Source organism: Mustela nivalis (assembly GCF_964662115.1).
Source record: "Mustela nivalis genome assembly, chromosome: 14".
NCBI lineage: Eukaryota > Metazoa > Chordata > Mammalia > Carnivora > Mustelidae > Mustela > Mustela nivalis.
In genome coordinates, this window is record NC_139033.1 from 81660402 (window position 1) to 81680831 (window position 20430).

The following is a 20430-nucleotide window of genomic DNA, read 5'->3' on the forward strand; positions in this document are numbered from 1 at the left end:
TGTGGATCTGGCGGTGTGTGTCTCTCTCAACGCTTCCATAAGTTGGTGGCGAGTGTTTTGGTGTTACAGGGTTGTGTGCCTGGTAGTTTCTTAGGATGTATGTGTGAGTTGCGGTGTCTCTGTCTTGGTGCTCCCGTTTCTCATGGTGTATACATTGTGGACTGAGTCTCTTTCTACTTCTGTGCCTTGGCTGGATTTCATGGTTGGGACTTCCAGGGGGGAGTGTGCTTTCTTGTCTTCCTGTGGGCTGTGTGTGTGTCTGTGTGTGTGTGTGTACTGGCAGATGAATGTCTGTTTCTTCAGGTCTTGCTGTGTGTGCATATGTGTCATGGTGCGCGTGTTTGTCTTGGTATTTGTGTGTGTGTGGCGGGGTATGTGTTTGTAGCTTGGTCTCTCTGTGATGTGAACTGCGTCCCCATCTGAAACCCAGCCTGGCTCGGGCCTTCTCCAGACCCACATTCCTCCCGCTCCTTTGTGCTCTGTGCTACAAAAAATATTTGCGTTTTCCACGACTCATAATTTTTCCTCCTCAATCGCTACCAGATGTGGGTCCTGTGGTCCCCATCCCCATGGCAACAGAGGTTCCAGCAGCCGCGGTTCCCTTCTGTGGCGCCTTCCTTGGAAGCTGGCACTGCCGGCAGGCCTGAGGGGGTGGGGAAGAAACGTCTGTGTGTGTGTGTGTGTGTGTGTGCGCGCGCGCGCGCGCGTTGGGGGGGGCAGTTTGTTGAGGGGTCCTGGCAGTTGTCTCCCCCAGCGGCTACCGGGATCATCCTGGTAACTTTCTTGGCCTGGTTCCTGCCTGGCCTCCAGGCCACAGCATCCTGCCCGCAGTGGGGGCGGGTGGCAGAGGCTGGCTGCTGTATGGGGGATGACCCTTCTCTGTGAGGCACCCACTCTGAGGGGCTCCCGTCTTGGGCCCCTGGCGGGTTCCTGGCCCCAGGAAAGACCCCATCTATGTGACCACTCAGGTCACCCCTACACTGTGCTGACCCAGACTGCTGGGAGGGGAGGGCTAAGAGCTACGTTTTGGGGGCCAGGGAGTATCAACGTGGGCTTCCCTGGGGAGTAGGGGGTACAGAGCCAGACTGTGGCCTCAACCACGGCACCACCCTCCCCCACCATCCTCGGTCACTGCTCTGCGTTTGCTGGGCCCAGCTGGGCATCAGTCCCTCCTGGGCAACCTTAAGCCCATGTTCTCAACCCCAGCAGCAATAGAGGCAGCCAGCCACAGGGCCACGGCTGGGAGGGTGCCTGGCTGGCCAGAGGGAAGCCTGTGTTCCATGTGCAGCCCGACCAGGCCAAATGCCGGGACGATGTCCATGCAAGCCACATCAGATGTCCCGCCCATGGCATGAGGCCATCTCCACTCAGGTGGCTGAGCCACTGTATGGGTCACTGAAGTTGACATTAGTGTGGTATCTGGCCAGAAGTCAAGAGACTTGCAGGGCAAGATCCCTGAGCTGCCAGCGTGGTCAGACCCTATGCTACGCTGGGGGTTGCAGGGGAGGGGGCCAGGGGGGCTGGGGAGATGATTGGAGGATCTTGGCAGAATCTCCTGATTGAAACTGCTGGGCATCCAGATGGAAAGAGACCTGCTGGGCAGAGGCAGGGGGATGGGAGGAACCCAGATGGACAGAAGTCAATGGGTACCCTAGAAAGATAAGGCTTTTGTAGCCCAGGAAGGTCACTTGGGAGACCTGCTGGAGGGCCAGAAGCCATGAAGACCCTGGGGGTGAGGGAGTGCAAATGGTCACAGATAGAAGGCTGGGCCAGAGTAGAGACTGCCTGCCAGGCCAGCTAGGGCTCAGGGCCAGGCATGCTCCCTCCTCTCTTCCCCCGCCCCCTCAGCCTCCCTCAGCCCAGCGGGGAGGGCGGGTGAGAGTTTCCGGCTGAGGACAAGGAGCCCATTGAGGCAGACAGCGGGGCTCTGTGCAGGGCCAGACCATCTTGTTTGTGCCTGAGGAAACCGGCTGGAGCTGTGCCTGTGGCCCACTGCCCCCTGGCCCTAGCCTCTGACCTGCATCAGCCACACCAAACGCTAGGAGCCCCCAAGTGTAATAGCAGTGGCCCGCCGGAGAAACACAGGTCAGAAGCAGCCCCAGACACAATGTCCCTGTAGCCAAGGGACTCCACCCTGTCTGTTCTGGCCCATCCTTCATCCTGGGCTGCCGGTGGAGAATGGGCCGAGGTGGGTGCCTAGTAAAGCTGATAAATAAATGATGGGCCGATGGACACAACCCGCCTCCAGCGCGGTCCCAAGAGCCCCACACCTCGGCTTCCAGGTTCTGCTTAGGTAGAGGACTCTGGTGTGTGAGCGCCCACTGGAAGAGGTGACAGGAATTCTTGGAGGGAAGATCCTTCCTTGCCCGTGAAATGGCAGATTGGAAGCAAGCAAAGCACAGGAGGAAAAAAAAAAAAAAAAAAAAAGGCACTTTAATAAGAAAGCTTTGGCCAAGCCCCTGCCGGGAGGAGCCCATCCTGGGGCACCCGGATGGGGCCAGAGCAGCCCTACCGGGGGCCTATAAATACATCTCCTCAGACCACTGGAGTCGCCCCTCGGATTCCCGGCATGTGGGGCGGTGGGAGGCCATCAAAACCAGCTCGACAGCTGAGGGGCCAGGGCTAGGGAGGCTGGGGTTGGGGGGCGCAGGGAGGGGAAGTGGGAAGGAGGACAGGCCGGGCCCAGGGGACGCTGAGCCCCCTGAGGAGCAGAGACCAGCCCTCCTCCCCAGGCTCCAGTCAACCAGATGCCCTGGGGCCTGGCCAGTGCAAGTAGCCTTCGGCTACCGTCAAGGAAAGAGGCCTCTAGCCAGTGGCACCAGGCCCTGGCCAATGAGAGGCAGCCGAGGAAGAAGTGCTTCTGGCCTCAACCAATGAGAAGGTACCCCAGCACAAGTGCACTCTGGGCCAGTTCTTACTGGTCTCTCGGCCTTCGAGACCCTGGGTAGTCGGAGCTCTCGGCCAGTGGGAAGGGAGTCGCCTGCTAAGCGCCTGTCAGGCCTCAAAGAATGGATGGAATGGGGTCTTCCCGCCAATTGAGGAGCCGCCGCTGGAGCCTGAGCCAATGAGACGCAGCCTCCCGCCAGGCTGCTCCCGGCGAGGTCCCGGGAGGCCGCCGTGCCGGGGCGCCGCGGGGCTCGTCGGGCGGGCGCGGAACGCGGGGTGGCAAGCAGCGCTGCTAAGCCTGGGGGACCTGCGGGCGCGGCCGGGGCCGTCGCCTGCTACAGAATGGGCGCGCCCGCCCTGCCCAGCTCGCCTGCCGCTTCCCGGCTCTTCTTACGCGGCGGCTTCTGGATGGGGGTCTTTTTCCGGGGGGTGTCGGGCGCGGGCACGGCGGCCGCCACCTTCTCGGGCCCCGCGGCCTCGGGCGCAGGGGACGCGCGGGCCGGCGAGGCAGGCAGCACCGAGCGCTTGGCTTTCTGTGGCGGCGCCGGCTTCTCTCGCGGACCCTGCGCGCCGGGAGCTCCTTCGGCGCGGCCCAGGCTGCGAGTCTTGTCGCGCAGCTCCGCGGCGAGCATGGAGGCGGCCTCGGGCGCGCTGCGCGGGGGACTGCCAGCGTCCGTGGGCTCCGAGAGGCCAGGGCCGCGACCCCGCGCCCGAGCCCTAGGCGGCGAGGGGGAGGCGAGGGCTGGCCCCTCCTCCGCCAGCCCCGGGGGCCGTGGCGTGGGGTCGCGGGCCCTGGGGCTGCCGGGCTCCTCCGGCCGCGCCGACGTGTCACTGGGCGTCCGTTTCCTCTTGCTGGGACTGGGCGCGGCCTCGGGTCCCGAGAGTGGCGGTGAGGGCGCACGGGCAGCAGCAGCGGCGCCGTGCTTGCCGTGGATCCAGGACACCTTGGGCTTGGTGGCAGGGTCGGGTGGAGGCGGCTTCCTGCGCTCGGGAGACGGTGAAAGCGACAGGCCCCCCGCTTCGCCCCGGGCCCGGGCCGGCCGGGCCTCGCGCCGAGCCACCCGCGCATACAGCGCCCCGCCAGGCCCTTCGACGCTCGACGCTGACCGCTCGCTGTCAGAGGACGCGGGGAGGGGAGTCGCCTCCTCTGCGGACGTCAGTGTGGTCACCGGCGCCGGGGATGACGCCAGCGCCTCGGTAGGGCCCGTGGGGGCCTCCGCGTCCCGGCTCTCGGTTGTGGTCTCTGACGAAGGAAGAAGAGCTGACGGTCAGGGCCTCTTCAGAGAGCTCAAAGTCCAGCCTTAAGGCAAAACTCTCACCTTCCTCCTCCTCTTCCCCATCCCAAATGATGCTCGGTTGCCCTGGCATCTATACAAGCTTTCAAAAGTCATACCAACCACAAACTTAGTTCTGAGCCCCCAGGGTGTGCTGCTGAGTGCTGAGGGGTAAGGGGGAACATTCCTGGGGCTGAAGCCACAACCTTGGCCTGGCCTCATACCCCTCCCCGACCACATTCCCAACCTGGGGGCCGCATCATCAAATATGACCCTGGAACACCTCCAATGGGATTCATTATTCTTCATTAAGAGATAAGGGCTTTTAAGGTTCAGAGAGTTTAGTCACCTGCCCAAGGTCACCCAGAGGGATAGCCAGGGGAGAAGAGAAGCCACAGCCAGAAAACCAGCCAGTCAGGCTCCTTCCAGATGACTGTGGGCCAAAACTTCAGGCAAAAGTGTGCCCCATATCCCATAGGCCATCAGCTCCTATCACCTTTGCCATCTCTGACCCAGGCCCAGAAACTCCTCTAGGGATGGCCTCCCCAAGAAGTGACTCTGGGCTGTGGCTAGAGACAGGAGAGCCCACCCACCTCCCCAGACCCTAGCCCAGTCTAGCTCTGAGCAGCACAGAACCCCACTCAGTAGTCTCAGCCAGAGCACGGAGATCTTTTCAACTGGAACATTTCACTTGCCTAGAGGGAGGCCCAAGGAGAGCCGTACTCACCCTCATGGGGTACGCAGTACACCGGACCCTCATCAGTGGTGTCAAAGGAGGAGAAGGAAGCCCGGGAGGACCATGATGGCGAGGGCTGCTCCAGCCCTGACGGTGGCTCCAAGAAGCTACAGTTGAGTGTATTATCCAGGTCGTGATGGGCCACTGGGAAAGGAGGGAGGCACAGCTGCCAGGGGTCCCCACCCTGTCCCAGCCTGCACCCTCACTATCCCTGCAACAAATGCTGGAATAACTAAGACCAGCCCTACCCTAAGACTGGGGGTGGAACAGGCAATTCAGCAGGCAGAGGGACACTAGACAAGGATGGGAGAATGGTGGAGGTGGGCTAGTAAAAAAAAAAAAGAAGGGGGAACAACGTAGTCAATGGTGCCAGGCTAGTGTGTGCAGCCAGGCAACTGAACAAGGATGGGCTGAAGTGTTGGAAATAGAGGGCCAGAGAGAAACCCTGCCTGGGACAGATCATCAGGGCCTCTGAGCCATGTTCAGACCCTGCCCTGTAGGACCCAGGGAACCTCAAAGCACTTTTTCAGCCCAAATGTGCAGTGGCAAGGCCCCCTTTGGCTCAGCCCATCTCAGCAGGCTGAACCCTCAGGCCTAGCCTCCATGAACACAGACCCCCACAAAGGAGGAATCTCAGAGGCTGGCTGGCCTGTCCCCTTTTATGACTGGGATGTGGGGTCCAGCCCCCACACTTTTGTCCATAGATCCCATTCTGCTGAGTGGGCCAAGGAGTTTTCTCAGCTGTCTCCATCTTTTTTTTTTTCCCAACAGAGAGAGAGAGCACAAGCAGGGAGAGCAGCAGGCAGAGGGGAGAAGCAGGCTCCTTGTTGAGCAGAGAGCCAATGATTCCAGGACCCCAGGATCATGACCTGAGTGGAAAGCAGACACTTAACTGGCTCCCCAGCTAGTTCCATCTTTACCTCTCAGTAGATGAGACTCCCCTTCATCATCGGAAACAAGATGATCCTGGTATGGATCAGGGCAGAAAGAGGGAGAGAAGCACCTCCCTCCCATCTGGAGACCTGACCAGGGTACAGGAGCCAAGGAACCAGCCTGCCCACCATCCAGAAAGCACTGCAGGGGATCCAGGCGGCGGGGATGGGGGGTGCTCCTAGTAGCAGGGTTTCCATGTACAGGTCCCACCTACCACCGCCGACGCCGCCGCCGACGCCCCCCACCCCCAGCCGGCGTTCACCTGCAGCTACCCACCAGGATTTACAGTGCACTCCTAAAGATCAAAGGGGCTTTGCCCACCAGGATGTCTCCACACTCCAGATGCAATCACTCCCACCCACGGAAACAGGCCCAAACCTTCTCCCCACACCTGCCTCTACACCTAGGACTCCCGCCTTCCTCCCCCGGCTCGCCGGCATCAGAAGCCCCTCTTGGCGTCTCTCCCCAGCCCACCCACATCAGCACCCAAGGCCCCGTATGTCCTGCATCGGGAGGTGCTCCCCCAGAGACCCCGTGCCGATATCCTTACCTACGACCTTGGGCAGCTTCTGCCTCCGGAGCGGGATCCGTGGCAGCTTCATGCTGATGCGGCTGAAGCGACCGCACAGTCGCTGCGGCGCCTTCTTCCTCCCGAGCGTGAGCTCCCTGCGGGGGCGGGGCCTGAGTAAGGGGGCGGGGCCAGGATGGGACTGTGGGACCTCCGCGGGAGCCCTGACTCAGGAAGGGCGGGGCCTGGGCTAAAGTTAGGCTTGCCACACTCCCGGGCGGGGTGGGGCGGGGTCCTGGAGCCCGGCGCGTGGCGCCACCGACAGGGTGCGGCCCGAACTCAGGAGAGCGGGACCGCTTCTGTCCTCACCGGCGCGCGGGGTCCTTGCCGCGGCAGGCGCAGCAGCAGCCGAGCAGCGAGAGCAGCAGGCCGAGGAGCAGAGCAAGCAACGCACCCGCTCCCATCACGCCCTTGCGCTGGTTGGTCTCTGTGGGAAGGCACTGGGGTCAGCGCGGTTGCCGACACCCCTGGCATCCCCCTCAACGGGATGCCCCCCACGACTCACCTAAGCGGCAGGCACCAGTGACTGGGTCGCACGAGTCCTCGTGGCAACTGCAGGCCTGGGCGCAGTCCACGCCGTGAAGCCCCGGCGGGCATGTCAGGTTACAGCTATGGGGGCACGGGGTCAGGGAGGGCCACAGCAGCCCTCCGTGATGCCCCTCGCCCTCGCCCCTGCCGCCAGCCAGCCCCGGTCCCAGAACCGAGCTCTCCACCTCTATTCTCTAGGGTTCTCTAGGGTTTGATGCCCACCACCACCACCGGGCATATACTGGATGATCAGTGTTTTGGAAAAGAATGTGCAACAGCACAAACAGTAGGATGGGATCCGGGGGACAGGACCTGGGGTCACTCGGCCTCAGCGTCCATTTCTGGGGCTGACTCTTGGGTGGGTGAGAAGACGGGCTGCCAGACCACTCATGACTGTAAGTGGAGGTCTCTGCACTTTCTGCACTAGCTGGGGGTCACCTCAACCCTGCGGTCCTCCGAAGCCCACTGACCACAGGCTGAACTGATTGCCAGATCCCGCCAAACGAGCCGGCTCCACACCACGGCAAGAAACTGCCCCCAAAGAGCCTGAGGGCTCTCCCTTGCTGCGGCAAGAGGACCTGGGCTGAAGGGCAAGCCTGGGTCTCAACCAGTCGGCCACCATTCGCAGCACCTGGGGGTCTGGCTGGATTCCTGGGACGTGTACTAACTCCTAACACCCAAAGGGGTCTCTGGCACTCACTGGGGCCCGTGGACGCCGGGGCTGCACAGGCAACGCCCCGACTGGAAGTCGCAGTGGCCGCTGCCGCAGTCAGCGCACACAAATGCACAGTCCTCGCCGTAAGTGCCATTGCTGCACTTGGTCTCGCACCTCGGAAACGCGGAGGAGGAGGAATCAGCGGAAATGGGGGCAAACGAACCCAAAGCTCGTAGTGCCCTCCGCGGACAGCATTCGGGGATTGGCCGGGCGTTCGGGGAAGGGGAGCTGCATGCCTGGGACACATTCGGGCACGGGCGGGTTGCTCACCGGTCGCCGATCCAGCCCGCGTTGCAGCGCGTGCATTTGCCAGTGACATGGTTGCAGGCATGCCCGTCGCGGCAGGGCGGGCAGCGGTGGCTGCAGCCCTCGCCATAGAAGCCGGTGGCGCACGGCTGGTCGCACTTGGTGCCGTTCCAGCCGGGCTCACAAGTCAGGCAGCGGCCCTCGGCCACCGTGCAAGGCTGCTGGCCTTTGCACTGGCCGCATCTGGGGAAGGGGCGGAAGGCTAGGCGGGGCCCAGAGCCGCCTCACCCGCCCCGCCCCCGCTTCGGCGCCTCTCCCCCCTCCCCCTCGCTCCCCCCAGTCTTCCCAGGTCGGGGGCCCGCGCTTACCGGCGGCGGCAGCCCAGGCCGTAGAAGCCGGCTGGGCACGGCTCCCGGCAGTACTTGCCCCGGTAGCCCGGCTCGCAGGCGCACGTGCCGTCCACAGGGTGGCAGCGGCCGCGAAAGCACTGGCAGTAGCGCTCGCAGCGCGCGCCAAACGTGCGCTCGCGACACTGGCAGCGGCCGCTCTGTTGCTCGCACGGCGACGTGTTGCAGGCGCACTGATTGTTGCAGCTGCGGCCCCACCAGCCTGCGTGGCACAGGCACGCGCCCGTCTGTGGGTCACAGCGCGACGTGGCGCTGCAGTAGCATGCGCTGGCGCACTGCGCGCCCCACCAGCCGGGCTCACAGCGACACGCGCCACTCCGCGGGTGGCACACGCCATGCTGGCACTGGCACGCATGCTCGCAGCGTGCGCCCCAGCGCCGCGCGTGACACGTACACTGGCCTGTCACGTCCTCGCACTGCCCATGCGGGTGGCAGATACACAGCTCTTTGCAGTCGGGGCCCCAGAACTGGCGCGGGCACTCTGCAGGGGCGGGCAGAGAGGGGTGTCAGGCCAGGGTGCTGGCGAGGGAGAGAGGATCCCGTCAGAGCCTTTCCCCAGTCCTGCTCTCCGCCTTTTGGGGCCCCTCCCCCATGCTGGATCCCGTCTCCGGGTCAGATCCCTCCCCATTCAACGGCCCCGCCCCACTGCCCAGCCCCCACCCGGGTCCTCTGCTCACTCGTGTCGCAGTTGGCACCAAAGTAGCCATGGCGGCAGCGGCACTCGCCCGGGCGCACGCACACTTCGTTCTCCGAGCACGTGGAGTTGCCCTCGCACACCGCTGCGGGCAAGAGGGGCCTGAGCTGCCGCGTGCCCTGCCCCCACACTGTTCCCTCCTCTCCGTGTCCCTGCCCGCTGCCCAGGTCCCCAGAGTGCCCCACTCACCGACCCCACACTCGTCGCCCTGCTGCCTCCAGCCAGCGCAGCACGCAGGCTCCTGGGAGCTGCAGGCAGAGAAAGGACTCCTGAGCCCTAGCTCCAAGCCCCCCTGTCCCTGCTAGGACTCCCCGGCAGCCTCCTCCCCACCCCCCACAGGAGGTGGTTATGGAGGCCCTTGGAGGCACTGATGGAAGTTCAGGTGACTCCCAGCAAAGAAGACTGACTCCAGCCCTGCGGAGCAGACACTGGGAGGCAGCAGAGAGCACACCACTGAGGGATCTAACCTCCAAGAACTTCTCAGCCCCCTCTAGGAGGGGTCTTCCCTCCCCTCCCCATTCCACCAAACTCCTCTGTGACACCACCCCTCCCCAACTAGGCCTGAGGAAAGAGCCCAGGTGTCTCAGAAGGGACTGTGGAGAGATCCAGGAGTCTCCAGGAGCTACTTAAAGGTGGCATTGATGGTGGGGGGGACCCTGCCAGATGGGTGTCAGGATCTAGATGTGACATGACCTGGCCAGCAGGGACAGGTAGAGCTAGAGGGCACATATGGATACCCAGTTGGCACGATGGGCAGCCTCTGATAGAGGTGTCCATTCGGTGGAGGGGCAGGGCACACCCAGGGAGTCCTTCATGACAGCAAGGAAAGCAAAACGTGAGGGGTCCAGCGCACCAGGGCAAGACTTGGGATGGAGGGAGGAGATTAGAACACCCACTTATGTGTGTGAAAAATCTTGTTTTAATTTTATTTGGTTTTACAAGGTACGTCCTGTTATCTCTGCAGGAGGTAAATAACTTATGACTCTTGCATTTCAGGGTAGTATTTGTGCCCAAATTCTGGGCACAAAAGTCTGCAGGCCCTGTCAGAGTGGTTGGTGCCTACCACTGGAGAGTGTGTGCGGGGCCGGGGGAGCCAGTGGTTTGAGATGGAGTGTGCCTGGATTTGGGGAGCAAAGGAGCCCGAGAAGGAAGAGACAGACACTCAGGCTGCAGATTCATGGATCCCGTCAGACCTAGAACTTCGCCCAGATCCTAAAGGCACATAGCAGCCATTCATGGTTCAAAGGAAAAGGCATGTGTTCCTTCAGAAGGGTCTGATCTGAACACCTGAATGTGGTGTTGGAAGGATGTTGGAAAGAGGCCTGAGACCCTGGTGGGTGGAACTGACTGGGAAGGGAAAGACTGCAGGTGCCCCTCAAAATGCCGCCCGCCCGGCCCCCCAGCCCCCAGCAGAGAGCATCACCACACCCTGCATGGGCCCCACCCAAACAGTTTGATTCTCCTTCAGGCCAAAGATGAGGAACCTAGGGAACAGGACCCATGAAATTCTGAACTGCAAGAGGGTGGACCCATCTTCTTTTCTACAAATCAAACAGGAAACCAGGTGCGAGAACACAAAGCAGGCTTGGCCCCCACCGTGGATTCCAGCCACCGGACTCGTGGGTGCCGATCTGAGGGTAGAGCCAGATCTGCCAGCCTATCACCCTCCCGCCCTTTCTGCCTGTTCTGAACACAGGTCTCTGCGTGGAGAGCCTCTGCTGCTGTCCCTCCTGTAGGCAGTCTTGCCAGATGGCCAGCTGGGATGATCCTAGAAGCACTGACCACTTTCTGCCCTGGCCATATGGCTCTGTGGTTGGGCGTCTGCTTTTAGGGCCCCGCAAAGTTGGATTTGATTCCTGTGTGACTTTGGGCCCAGAACTTAACCTCTTTGACTTTCAGACTCCTTGTTTGTAGAATGGGGTCCAAGGGTTTGGAGGGAGGATTAAGAAAGCGAAGATGTCAAGTGTTTGGCTCCAACTAAGAGCTCAGCCCAAGGCTGTACCCTGCTCTCCAGCCCATGCTGTGCAGGTTCCCTGGTCCCACCTCCCCGCCAGCATGGCTGGCACCTACGCCCCACCCAGCAGAGCAAACACCCTCTACCCTGGGCAGGACGGAACACACGTGGGTTCAACAAGAACATGAGGATGAGACTGTGGGACGGCTGCCTTTCCTTCTGGGAGGGCTGGCAGAGGGGGCCAGGCTGGGGTCGCAAGCCTACCCTCTTAAGAGCTTACAGAAGTAGATGAGGAGAAAAATGGCCTGGCCCAGGGGACAGTTCCCACACTTGAGCTCTAAGTTAGCTCTAAGTTAGCAAGACCCAGGGGAGCCAAGCCACAGGCTGGGCCAGGCCCCTTAGCAAGCATGCCTTGCTTTGGGCTGTCCCCTCTAGAGATCATTGTCATTGTGAACACAACTGCCCTGATTCAAACCGTGTGACCTTGAACCTGACCATGCCAATGCAGCAAAGCAGCCTGGGAGAACTGCTCACTGTGCCAAAGTCCCCATTCTCTCTCCGATCCAGCCCAGAGGCCCCCCGGCCTACCATGCCACTTGGGATCCCATACTTCCCTGTTCTCCTCCTTCACCCCTGCCCCTGGACACCCCTCCTCTGGTTTCTGTCCCCCTCCTTGGCTCTGTCGTCTCCTCTCCTCTTGCCACTCCATCAGGAAGCTCCCCAGGGCCCATCTAAATGAGGTGCTGAAAATGCTCAGAGCCCTGCAGTGGGGCCCACCTCCTCAGCCTGAATGCCTAGCCTCCCCCACCTGTAGCCTTCTGCATCTCAGGGAATGCCATCCTTCCAGGCTGGGAGCCTGAAACCCCAGAGGCCTCAGCTCTGCCGTGACAGAGACAGCACACACCTGATTCATGGAGAAACATGCACCCTGCCTTCCAAACTGGATCTAGGATGGGACAAACCACTTCTTGGACTACTCTGCCCCAGCCTTGTGAGAGCCACCCTCATTCTGCCTGGTTTTCTCCTGACTGACTTCCTACCTGGTTCCTCCTTTTACCTTCCTGAGCCAAGTTCATCTGCCACCTGGCAGCCAAGCCTATTCAGATCCCACTCCTCCTCTGTGCATGGGTTCCCATGGCCCTCAGAGCAGTGGGCAGGCCGGCTCTCATTCTTTGGCCTCTCCTCCACCATCCCTCTCCCAGGCTCTGCCCAGGCCCCAGGGCTCTTTTCTGGGCTTCCAGAAGCCCTTGGCACTTAGAGCCTTGCCCCCAGACACCGAAGGGCTCCACCTTCCCTCCTTCAGATTTCTGCCCACTCATCAGTGGGTCTCCCAGATCACTCTAAAGGATACAGCATTCCCCAACTGAACCCCTCCTCTGCAGCACTCGGAATGTCAGATGACTTGCTGTAAGTCTCTTCCATTGTGGGGACAGCAGTATTTGTCTCAGCTGCTGTTATGGCTGCACCAACCACAGGCCTGGCACACACATAGGAGGTGCATGGGATTTCACGGGCTAAGTGTATGTTCCCCTCTTCGGTTCTCCTGCCATTGGGGAAAGGAACCTCTGGAGATGGCCTGCACCCTGGGTGGGCGGTGGCCAGAGGTGGCTGTCCTTCCCATAAACCAGCTCGCCACTCCATGAGTGGGGTGCCACAGCAACAACCCCATTTGACAGAGGCAGAGACAGGCCCAGAGAGGTTAAGCGACTTGTCCTGGTCCGCACGGGTGGGGAGAAGTGACACCAGGATCGGAAACCCAAAGGCGGTGTCTGGGTTGCTGAAACAGGCCGCCTCGTGGGGAGGTGCCCGGGCAACCGGACGCGGGAGCGAAGGGTTCAGGCTCCCGACAGCTCGAGCCTGTTGCCACCGGATCCCCCAGCACGGAGCCCCATCGGGGAAGGAGGGCTGAGGCGGAGAGACAGGGCCCGCAGCGATCGCGCCCTCCCCCTCTCCAGGCACGGCCCCGCCCGCCACTGCCACTGCATTCCTGGGGCCGGGGAGGCCCGGGAGGCGGCGGCGGCGTCGATGTGAAGCAGATGGCGGGCCAGGCCGTCCCCCGCCCCGGAGGCGGGGCTCGCAGTGGGGAGGGGTCTGCGCGCCTCGGGATCCGAGCTCGGAAACCCCGCGCGGCCCCTCGCAGCCCCTTGTCTGCGGCGACCGCCAAGCCCCCGGACGCGGCCTCCCAGGGCCCTGCGGCTCAGGACGCCCCGACGGGACGCAGCCTGGGGCCCTGTGGACGCCTCTCCAGCTTCCCGCCCGCCCGGCGCCCCGCCCGCCCCCACCGCCCGGGCTTGAGCCAAGGCACCCCCACAGGCCGGCTCCTTGGCCCCGGGTGGAGATGCCCGTGACCTCGCTGTGGCCTCTGACATCCGACCAAGTCCTCGGACCCCTGCGCCCACTCCTAGCGTCCTGTCTTCTACTCTTTTCCCTCCGCGCAAGGTCTTCGGCCCGCTGCTCTCCGACCCAGTCTGCCTGTCCCACGCTGGCTTCCCCAGCCGGCACCTCGTGGAGTCCCACGTCTGCGCGGCCCCTCCGAGCACCCAGTATCCCCACTCGGGATTTCCATATCTGTCGGACCCCAGTGCACGTCATTGTCCTCTCGAATCCTGCTTCTGGTCCACTCAGCGCAGGCTCCTCAGTGCCCACCTCTATCACCACCCTCTTCCCACAGGCGCCTATCTCTAAGACACAAATTCTTCTTTCCGAGTCCCGCCAGCCTCAAGATGTGCCGGCTCCCACCTCTCAGGAGCTCTACTCCATCTCCACTTGACTCTCACCCTCCCTGCCGGCTGGAACCACACTCGCGCCCGGGGCCTTTGCAAATACCCTTCCATCAGCTTGGAATGCCCTTACCCAACTTCTCCCTACGCCTTCTCAACCAGCCCAAGCGTTCCTTTTTCTAGGTCTGAACTCTCAGACACGGTATGTAACCTCGGGGTGCCCACTGCACTCCGTTCTCTCCTCGGCTGACTTCGCGTCTGGGGTATCCTCGGATGCACCGTCGTGGCCCGGCGCCCAGGCTCGGCCTGGAGACGAATCGGCGAGGGCGGCGGAAAGGACTAGAGCGTTTAGCTTAGGATAGCCCCGGACGTCCCCTTCCCTCGGCCCCTAACGTCCCCCTCGGCCCCTTCTCCCAGCCAGGCCGGCTCCTACCCGGGCGCGCGGCACACGTTGCGGCCGCGCGGGTTCAGCTCCTGGGGTGCCGCGGAGCCGGGCAGCAGCCAGAGCAGCAGCAGCAGCAGCGGCGGCGGCAGCAGCGGCGACGGCAGCTTCCCGGCATCCCGGCGCCGCGCCGGCCCGGCCCCCCGGGGCCCTGCGCCCTCCATGAGGCGCGGGGCAGGCGCGGGGCGGGCGCGGGCGCGGGTGCGGCCGCAGCAAGAGCGGCCGGAAGCGGAGTGCGCGGCCGGGCGGGGGGCGGCAGGAGGGGCGCCGGGCCGGGCAGGAAATTCCACATCGGCTCCCTGATCCTGGGCCAGCCGCGGCCGGCCAGGCGGCAGCGCCCGCCCCGCGCGCCAGACCCCACCCTCCGGCCCCGCCGCCGCCCCTCCGCGCGGCCCCCGCCCCCACGCGGCCGCTCGCAAACTTGGGGGCGAACTTGGAGTAGGCCCGCGGAGTTTTGGGAGAGGGAGGGGCCGGGGCGAGAGGGAGGGGCCGCGGCGGTCCCGCCCAAGGAATCCCCTGCCCCCCGAGCCTTTCCCCTGCCTTTCCAGACACCCACCAGAGAAGTCACCCCCGCGCGTTCAATGCGCGGCCAGGCCCGGGGCGGGAAAGAGGGTGGGGGACGAGAACGCGACGCCCCAAAGCTCTCCCGGCCCGCTGTGCCTCGGAACCGGCCGGGGAAGAGCGGTCCGAAGACGCCCCAGATCAAGGCCGCAAACCGGCCTCCGCTGCCCCCCGCGAAGCCCTCGCCCTTGTAGAGCTGGGCTGTGGTGTTGGCTCCTCAGGCTCACTTGGGTGCAGTCAAAGCCTGCAGAAGACACTCGAACAGAATGCTTGAGGGGTCGCCTCGGGCTGCACCTGAGACCTCGGCAAAGGGTGTCTCCGCAGAAGGTAGAATGGCCCAGCAGTGGGCTGTTCGTGGAGGGAAATGCAGATGGGGGCAAAGACGGAGGAGGCGGGAGTACTCCAGGACTGAGAGACCCTGCAATCCTCCTCCAGTGGTGAAAGGGGAGTTTGGGAGAGACATTCTACTTGAGAAGGCTGTTGGATCACCAGAGGTAAAAGTCCAGAAGGTGGAGGCTTGGGGGATCCTGCCCCAGGAAGAGTGGGGTGACAGCATAGAGCAGTGCAGGGGCAGTGGGGGCAGGGGAGCAATGTGGAGAGGAACAGGGCAAAAGGGGACCGGGAGGAAGAACTCTGGGCCTGGGGAGCCGAGGAGTTGGCAGTGGTCTGGGACACAGACCCGATCCCAGAGACCATGGAGCGGCAAAAGGTGGGCAGGCTGGGGTATGGAACAAAAGGGGGAGCATCCAGATCCCAGCAAAGATGAGCTTGTCTTTTGCAGACTTGGGAGTTGGTGGGAAGACCTTGCAGGGAGAGGGCACCTGCGCTCTCTTGGAGAACAGACTGCATACAGACTCCTCAGAGGAGGGAAAGGTGGTGTCCTTCCTCAGTCACGTGGAGGTGGTCAGAGTGGAAGAGGGGCTGAAGGAGGGACTTGGAATAACGGCCACTGAAAAGCCCAAGGCTGTGGACACCACCAGACTGGCTGGGCCAGAAGCCTGTCCAGAGTAGGCTGGTGGAGGAAAGGAGAACAGGGAACTTCAGAGGTGAGGGCCCCTCCGTCAGCCATGCTGGTGCAGGAGGGAGGTCAGCGGCAGGCAACAGCTGGGTGGACTGGAAGGGGAAGTTGATGGGTGCCTGGGTGGCTCAGTGGGTTAAAGCCTCTGCCTTCGGCTCGGAAGGGGAAGTTGAACCCCTGAGATCACAAATGCAAACACTTCTGGGGGACAAGTAAACAGGCTAGCCACTTGTGGGCAGCTCTGCCTGGGCACAGCCCCGACACGGCCCAGGCTCTCTCAGCCTAGGGGGCCCCTTTCAAAAGCCCCCCCCCCTTAGACTGCCACCAAGAGGGGCCAAATGAGGTCCATGTGGCTGCCCAGCTCCTAGCTTTAGAAGCACACCCCCCAGGGCTTTGGGCACTCACCCCAGCTGGACTGAGTTCATGGACAGGCACCTCAAACTCCTCACCTTCTTTCCCTTCCTTCAGAACGGCTTGCCACCCCAAATTGCCTCCACTGTGAAGGGCACCAGCTGGATGATGCCCCCCAGTCCTTGCCAACACCAGGAGTGTCCCAAATCTCTACCTACCCCATTGGCGTATCCCCCAGAGCAGCCCTTCTAATCACATCTGGCTGCCCTCAACGGCTCGCAGGCCTGTCCCCAGCCTCATCTCACTCAAGATCCACAGTGGTCCTCCACCTGTGTCCCATCATAGCCACCTCCCAGGTGATGGGAAGTTCAGGGGTGAATGCAGGGCCCATGTCGGTCCCAGCCACTGTCACACCCCAATCAGGAGACTGAGAAGTGCGGGTGCATGACTGACCATTCAGGCAGCTGGCTAGGTGCCAGGTGAATACCATGATGAGGAAGCTTTGGGTTCACAGGCACCCACAGATGACTTAACAACCACACATATGCCCCATGCGGGTGTGGAGCCTGGGCCGACTGGTTCCAGCCACAATGGCTTCCCCAGGTGGCCTTGAGAGGGTGAGGATTTGCAGGCAGAAAGGAAGGAGTACCCAGCTGAGTGAAGGCACAAGACGAGGCCTCTCCGAGAGGCTGCAGGCTGGAGAGCCAGGGTTGCCCAGGTCCCAGACAGGTGTTGGGAGGGGAAGCCGTGAAGGCCTCCAGGCTGCCTAGACAGCGGCAGGACTCCTTTCAGGGCTCGTGTCTAGTCCACCCCATGGTCCACAGGACCTCACAGACCCTTCTTCCCTACCTTCCAGAGCAGAACTCTTACAAAGCCGTGGCCGCACCTAGAAGGCCGCACCTAGAAGGCTGCGGGTGGAGGGGGATGACACCAGCAAGCCTGGGACACACTGCGGGGGGAGGGGGGCATCTCTGGTGCTTCTCCTTCCCAGGGACTCTGGGGTCTGTAAGAACTGATGCCCTGGCCTCAAGGTACTGTGAGCCCCCGAGCAGGGGAGAGGACACTGAAGAATGTGGCTACTCTGTCCTGCTGGAAGTGACCCACTAGGCTCAGCACTGGGATTGCCACCCAAGCTAGAAGTGCACGATGTCACATAGGGGTTAGGGAGTGGGCGCCTATTCTTGAGGGGTACCCGAACCCTGAGAGACAGGAAGATCATACGCATGGCCCTGAGGGGCAGGCAGCAACGTCCACTGTCTTTAGGGCATCTGGGCCCTACCTCTTCCTCCCATCAAGCAGCACACACTGTCCCTCTGCTCTCCTCCATCCACGACAGAGTGCCAGCTCCCACAGGCTCTGGGGCACAGAAAGAAGACGCCGATGTCCCGGCGCTCTGCCCAGGAGACTGGGAAGTGACGGTTCCTCTGCAGGTTGCCCCCTGCCGTTGGGAGTTCGCAAGAGCAGAGGCTGTGGCTGGAGGAGGGGAGGGGGTTCAGGTGGAAGGTCAGCTGCGCAGAAGCAAGGGAGGGGCTGGAGGCCCAGCCCACTCGAGGGTGGCCCCAGAGGTTGCCATCTGCTGTGCCACCACGACCCTTGAGACCACATGCTAAGAATTCAGCTAGTGAACCTATAGGAAAGGCAGCTCCCCTTCCCACCCCTGCCACACTCAGATCCAGCAAGCAGGGAAGAGCCTCTGGTGAGCGGGTCTCCCTCCCAGGCTTGGGGCTGGGCTTTACTCAGGGCCACGAGGTTGCTCACCAAGCTGGACTGAGGTTTAGAGAAGAGCACCTCACCGCAGGTGGTGTTCCAGCAGGCTGGGTGACCACATCTCAGCAGACCAGGGCGGGTTTCCATGTTTCCCAGTAACAGCCTGGCTAGCTGGGGGGCGGGGGAGGGGCGGGGGGGCGGCGGTGGTTGAGAGGGGTACTGTACTTTTCCCTCAGATGGGGGCTTCTGTCCTGCCACTGCCACTCAGCAGCTCTGGGCCCGGAAGGCCACAGGCACCCGCAGAGGACAGCCTTGCACTGGCTGTGAACGGATGGTGAGGCTGCAGCCACAGGAACACAATTCACACCTTTTGTAAGATGATTTATTTCATTTATCAACAACATGGGGTCAGAAAAGCCCAGCTGCAGGAAATCTTTTTATTACTGAACCAGTCTTGGGCAACTCTATGTATCTCCTTTCCCTTTCCAGGCCTTGGGAGCTTGCAGTAGCTCAAGCCTCTGAATGCTAGGCAGGCGACGGGCTCACTCCACCACCTCCCTGCCCACGGAAGGGGGTACGGTGTGCCTCGGCCGCCTCACCCACAGGGCCAGTCCCCAGGTCCCTTTGGAGAAGGGTGCCCTCTCAGCCCAGCAGGGAGTAGTACCAGGCACTGGGGAGTCCAAGACAGCTGGTGACGCCATGCCTCGTCCAAGCTGAGGAGGAGCGGGCTCGGTAAACTCTCCAGAGAACCAGAGCCCTCCAAAAGCATTCCCATGGTAGGGCGATCACAGCCACGGATCTGCGGAGCTCCACAAATAACCGCTGTAGACTGGCAGGAAGGATGGGTGGCAGGAGCCAGCAAGCACGCGGAGCCAGCAGGAGGGGCCGCTGGGAGGCCCCAGATGCTCTCGGAGCTCCTGCCACCTTCCCTTCGGACACCAGGTGCGGGAGCCCTAGTCCTCGCTCGAGTTGTCAAACTCCTCCCAGTCAGACACGCTCATCACCTCGGAGGCAAAGTCCGGGTCGGCCTGGCTGCGGTCGGGGGTCCCACGAGGCGGCTCGAGGAGCAGGGAGCGAGGCAGGGTGAGTACGCAGGCTGCCAGCCCCGAGATGGAGTTGTCGAGCTGCGGCCCCTCCTCCCAGCAGTCCTTCTCCACGTCGTAGATGTGCACGTAGCCCATGCGGCTGCCCCGGTTGTGCGAGCGGCCACCCAGCACATAGATCCTGGTGTCCAGCACAGCAATGCCAGGCTCGCCATGCCCGGCTGGGAGCGGGCAGACAGATGACCACTGCCCAGACGTGCAGCTGTAGCAGGCCACCTGCAGAGCCAAGGTCAGAGTAAAGTGGGGCACCTGCTGGGACGGGGCTGCCAGGCTGCCCTGGACCAGCCAGGCAGGGCAGCACTCTCGGCCAGGCCCTGGATTCAGACCAAGACTAAGGGACACAGCCAGGCTGTGTGCAGACCCGGCTCCTCTGGAGGAAGAGTCTGGGGCCAGCACCAAAACGTCCTGTCTCCCGGCCAGGCTGACCTCTGTCCTGCCTCCAGGGCCTTCAGCCAGCCGGCGGCCCCAGATGTGTCATACCTCCCCGTGGGCACGCTGTTCTTCTCTAAGGTCTGGGGTTCTCTCCCCTCCACAACACTGAAATTGACCAAAGGCACAGACCCCAGGGGGAAGTGCAGATAAAATGTGGAAGGAGTTAACTCGCTGACTAGTGATGACCACCAACATTTTCACATCTCCAAACGTCCCCCGGACAGTAAACAAATACATGAGAAAATGTTCCACCTACTCGTAATCCAAGAAATGTGAAAGACAGGTTAAATTTGTCCCTGACAACTAGCAGCCACTGGGGGAAGAAAAACCATAAGACCCTTTGCTGATAACTACGTAAGGAAGCTGCCCATCTGTGCATTTGTCTGATAATCTAGGAAAGCTATTTGACAGTAGCTTTAAGAGCCACAAAAAATCTCATCTTTTTGGCTTAATAAGCATCTTTGCTTCTCTATCTGTGGTCAGCAGAAAAATGACCCCCCCCAAAGAAGTCCATGCCCTAGATCTCTAAACCCTGTGTTACTTTACATGGCAGAAGGGACTCTATAAACATGCTTTGGGGTACGGACCTCAAGGTGGGAAGGTGATTCTGGACTTGCCAGGTGGGCCCATCTACTTGCACAAGTCTCTGAGAGCAGAGGGGGAAAGTCTACCAGGAGGGACGAGAAGTCAGAAGGACAACTTGCCGTTGCTGGCTAAGGATGAAGCGGCCCCATGCCAGGAATGCAGAGGCCTCGAGAAGCCAAGAAGGGCCTTTACCCAACAGCCAGCAAAGAAACAGGGACCTTAGCGCCACACATGCAGGGAACTGAATTCTGATAACCTGAGTGAACAAGGAGTCAGATTCTCCCATAGTGCCCCCAAAAGACAGATGCCCTGAGGACACCTGGATTTTAGCCATGTGAGACCACATCACACTTAGGACCTACAAACTGTAAGAATACACTTATGTTGTTTCAAGTTATTAAGCTGGTGGTGATTTGTCATGGAAACAATAGGAAAGCGACCCACGAGAGCCCAAGGGTTCTCACCGCTCAGGGCTGTTAAAACAGATGGCTGAGTCCCAGACCTACAGGTTCCAATTCAGTGGGTCTGGGGTGGGACTCAAGAACCTGCATTTCTAACATGTTCCCAGGG

At 61.8% G+C, this 20430-nt stretch overlaps 2 protein-coding genes and 1 long non-coding RNA gene across 15 annotated transcripts in view; all 3 read right to left on the bottom strand.

The window, feature by feature from the left end:
* LOC309847414 overlaps positions 1–20430 on the bottom strand; it is a 313317-nt gene that overhangs the window by 168969 nt on the left and 123918 nt on the right. The gene's annotated exons all lie outside the window — the stretch shown is intronic.
* SCARF2 (scavenger receptor class F member 2) lies at positions 2413–14455 on the bottom strand. Its single transcript, XM_082698903.1, has 11 exons — positions 14095–14455; positions 9177–9235; positions 8971–9072; positions 8255–8774; positions 7911–8129; positions 7626–7754; positions 6903–7006; positions 6707–6824; positions 6380–6495; positions 4888–5040; positions 2413–4129 (listed from the first exon to the last, which is right to left on the bottom strand). The coding sequence occupies exons 1-11, from the start codon at positions 14265–14267 to the stop codon at positions 3222–3224; spliced, it is 2601 nt and encodes an 866-aa protein (XP_082555029.1). The 5' UTR covers positions 14268–14455; the 3' UTR covers positions 2413–3221.
* Positions 18109–20430, bottom strand: part of KLHL22 (kelch like family member 22) — a 35826-nt gene continuing 33504 nt past the window's right edge. For all 13 annotated transcript variants that reach the window (XM_082697485.1, XM_082697488.1, XM_082697484.1 and 10 more), the window contains one exon: positions 18109–19059. In XM_082697485.1, the coding sequence (XP_082553611.1) occupies positions 18694–19059 (366 nt within the window). In that variant the 3' untranslated portion in view covers positions 18109–18693. The remainder of the gene's footprint in view (positions 19060–20430) is intronic.

Excerpts from the sequence above, each read along its gene's own strand:
- SCARF2 (XM_082698903.1), bottom strand. The coding sequence starts at position 14,267 with ATGGAGGGCGCAGGGCCCCGGGGGGCCGGGCCGGCGCGGCGCCGGGAT. Across the intron at positions 6,825-6,902 it reads CACTGGTGCCTGCCGCTTAG|AGACCAACCAGCGCAAGGGC; the intron begins GTGAGTCGTGGG and ends GCCTTCCCACAG. Across the intron at positions 4,130-4,887 it reads GTACTGCGTACCCCATGAGG|AGACCACAACCGAGAGCCGG; the intron begins GTGAGTACGGCT and ends TTCCTTCGTCAG.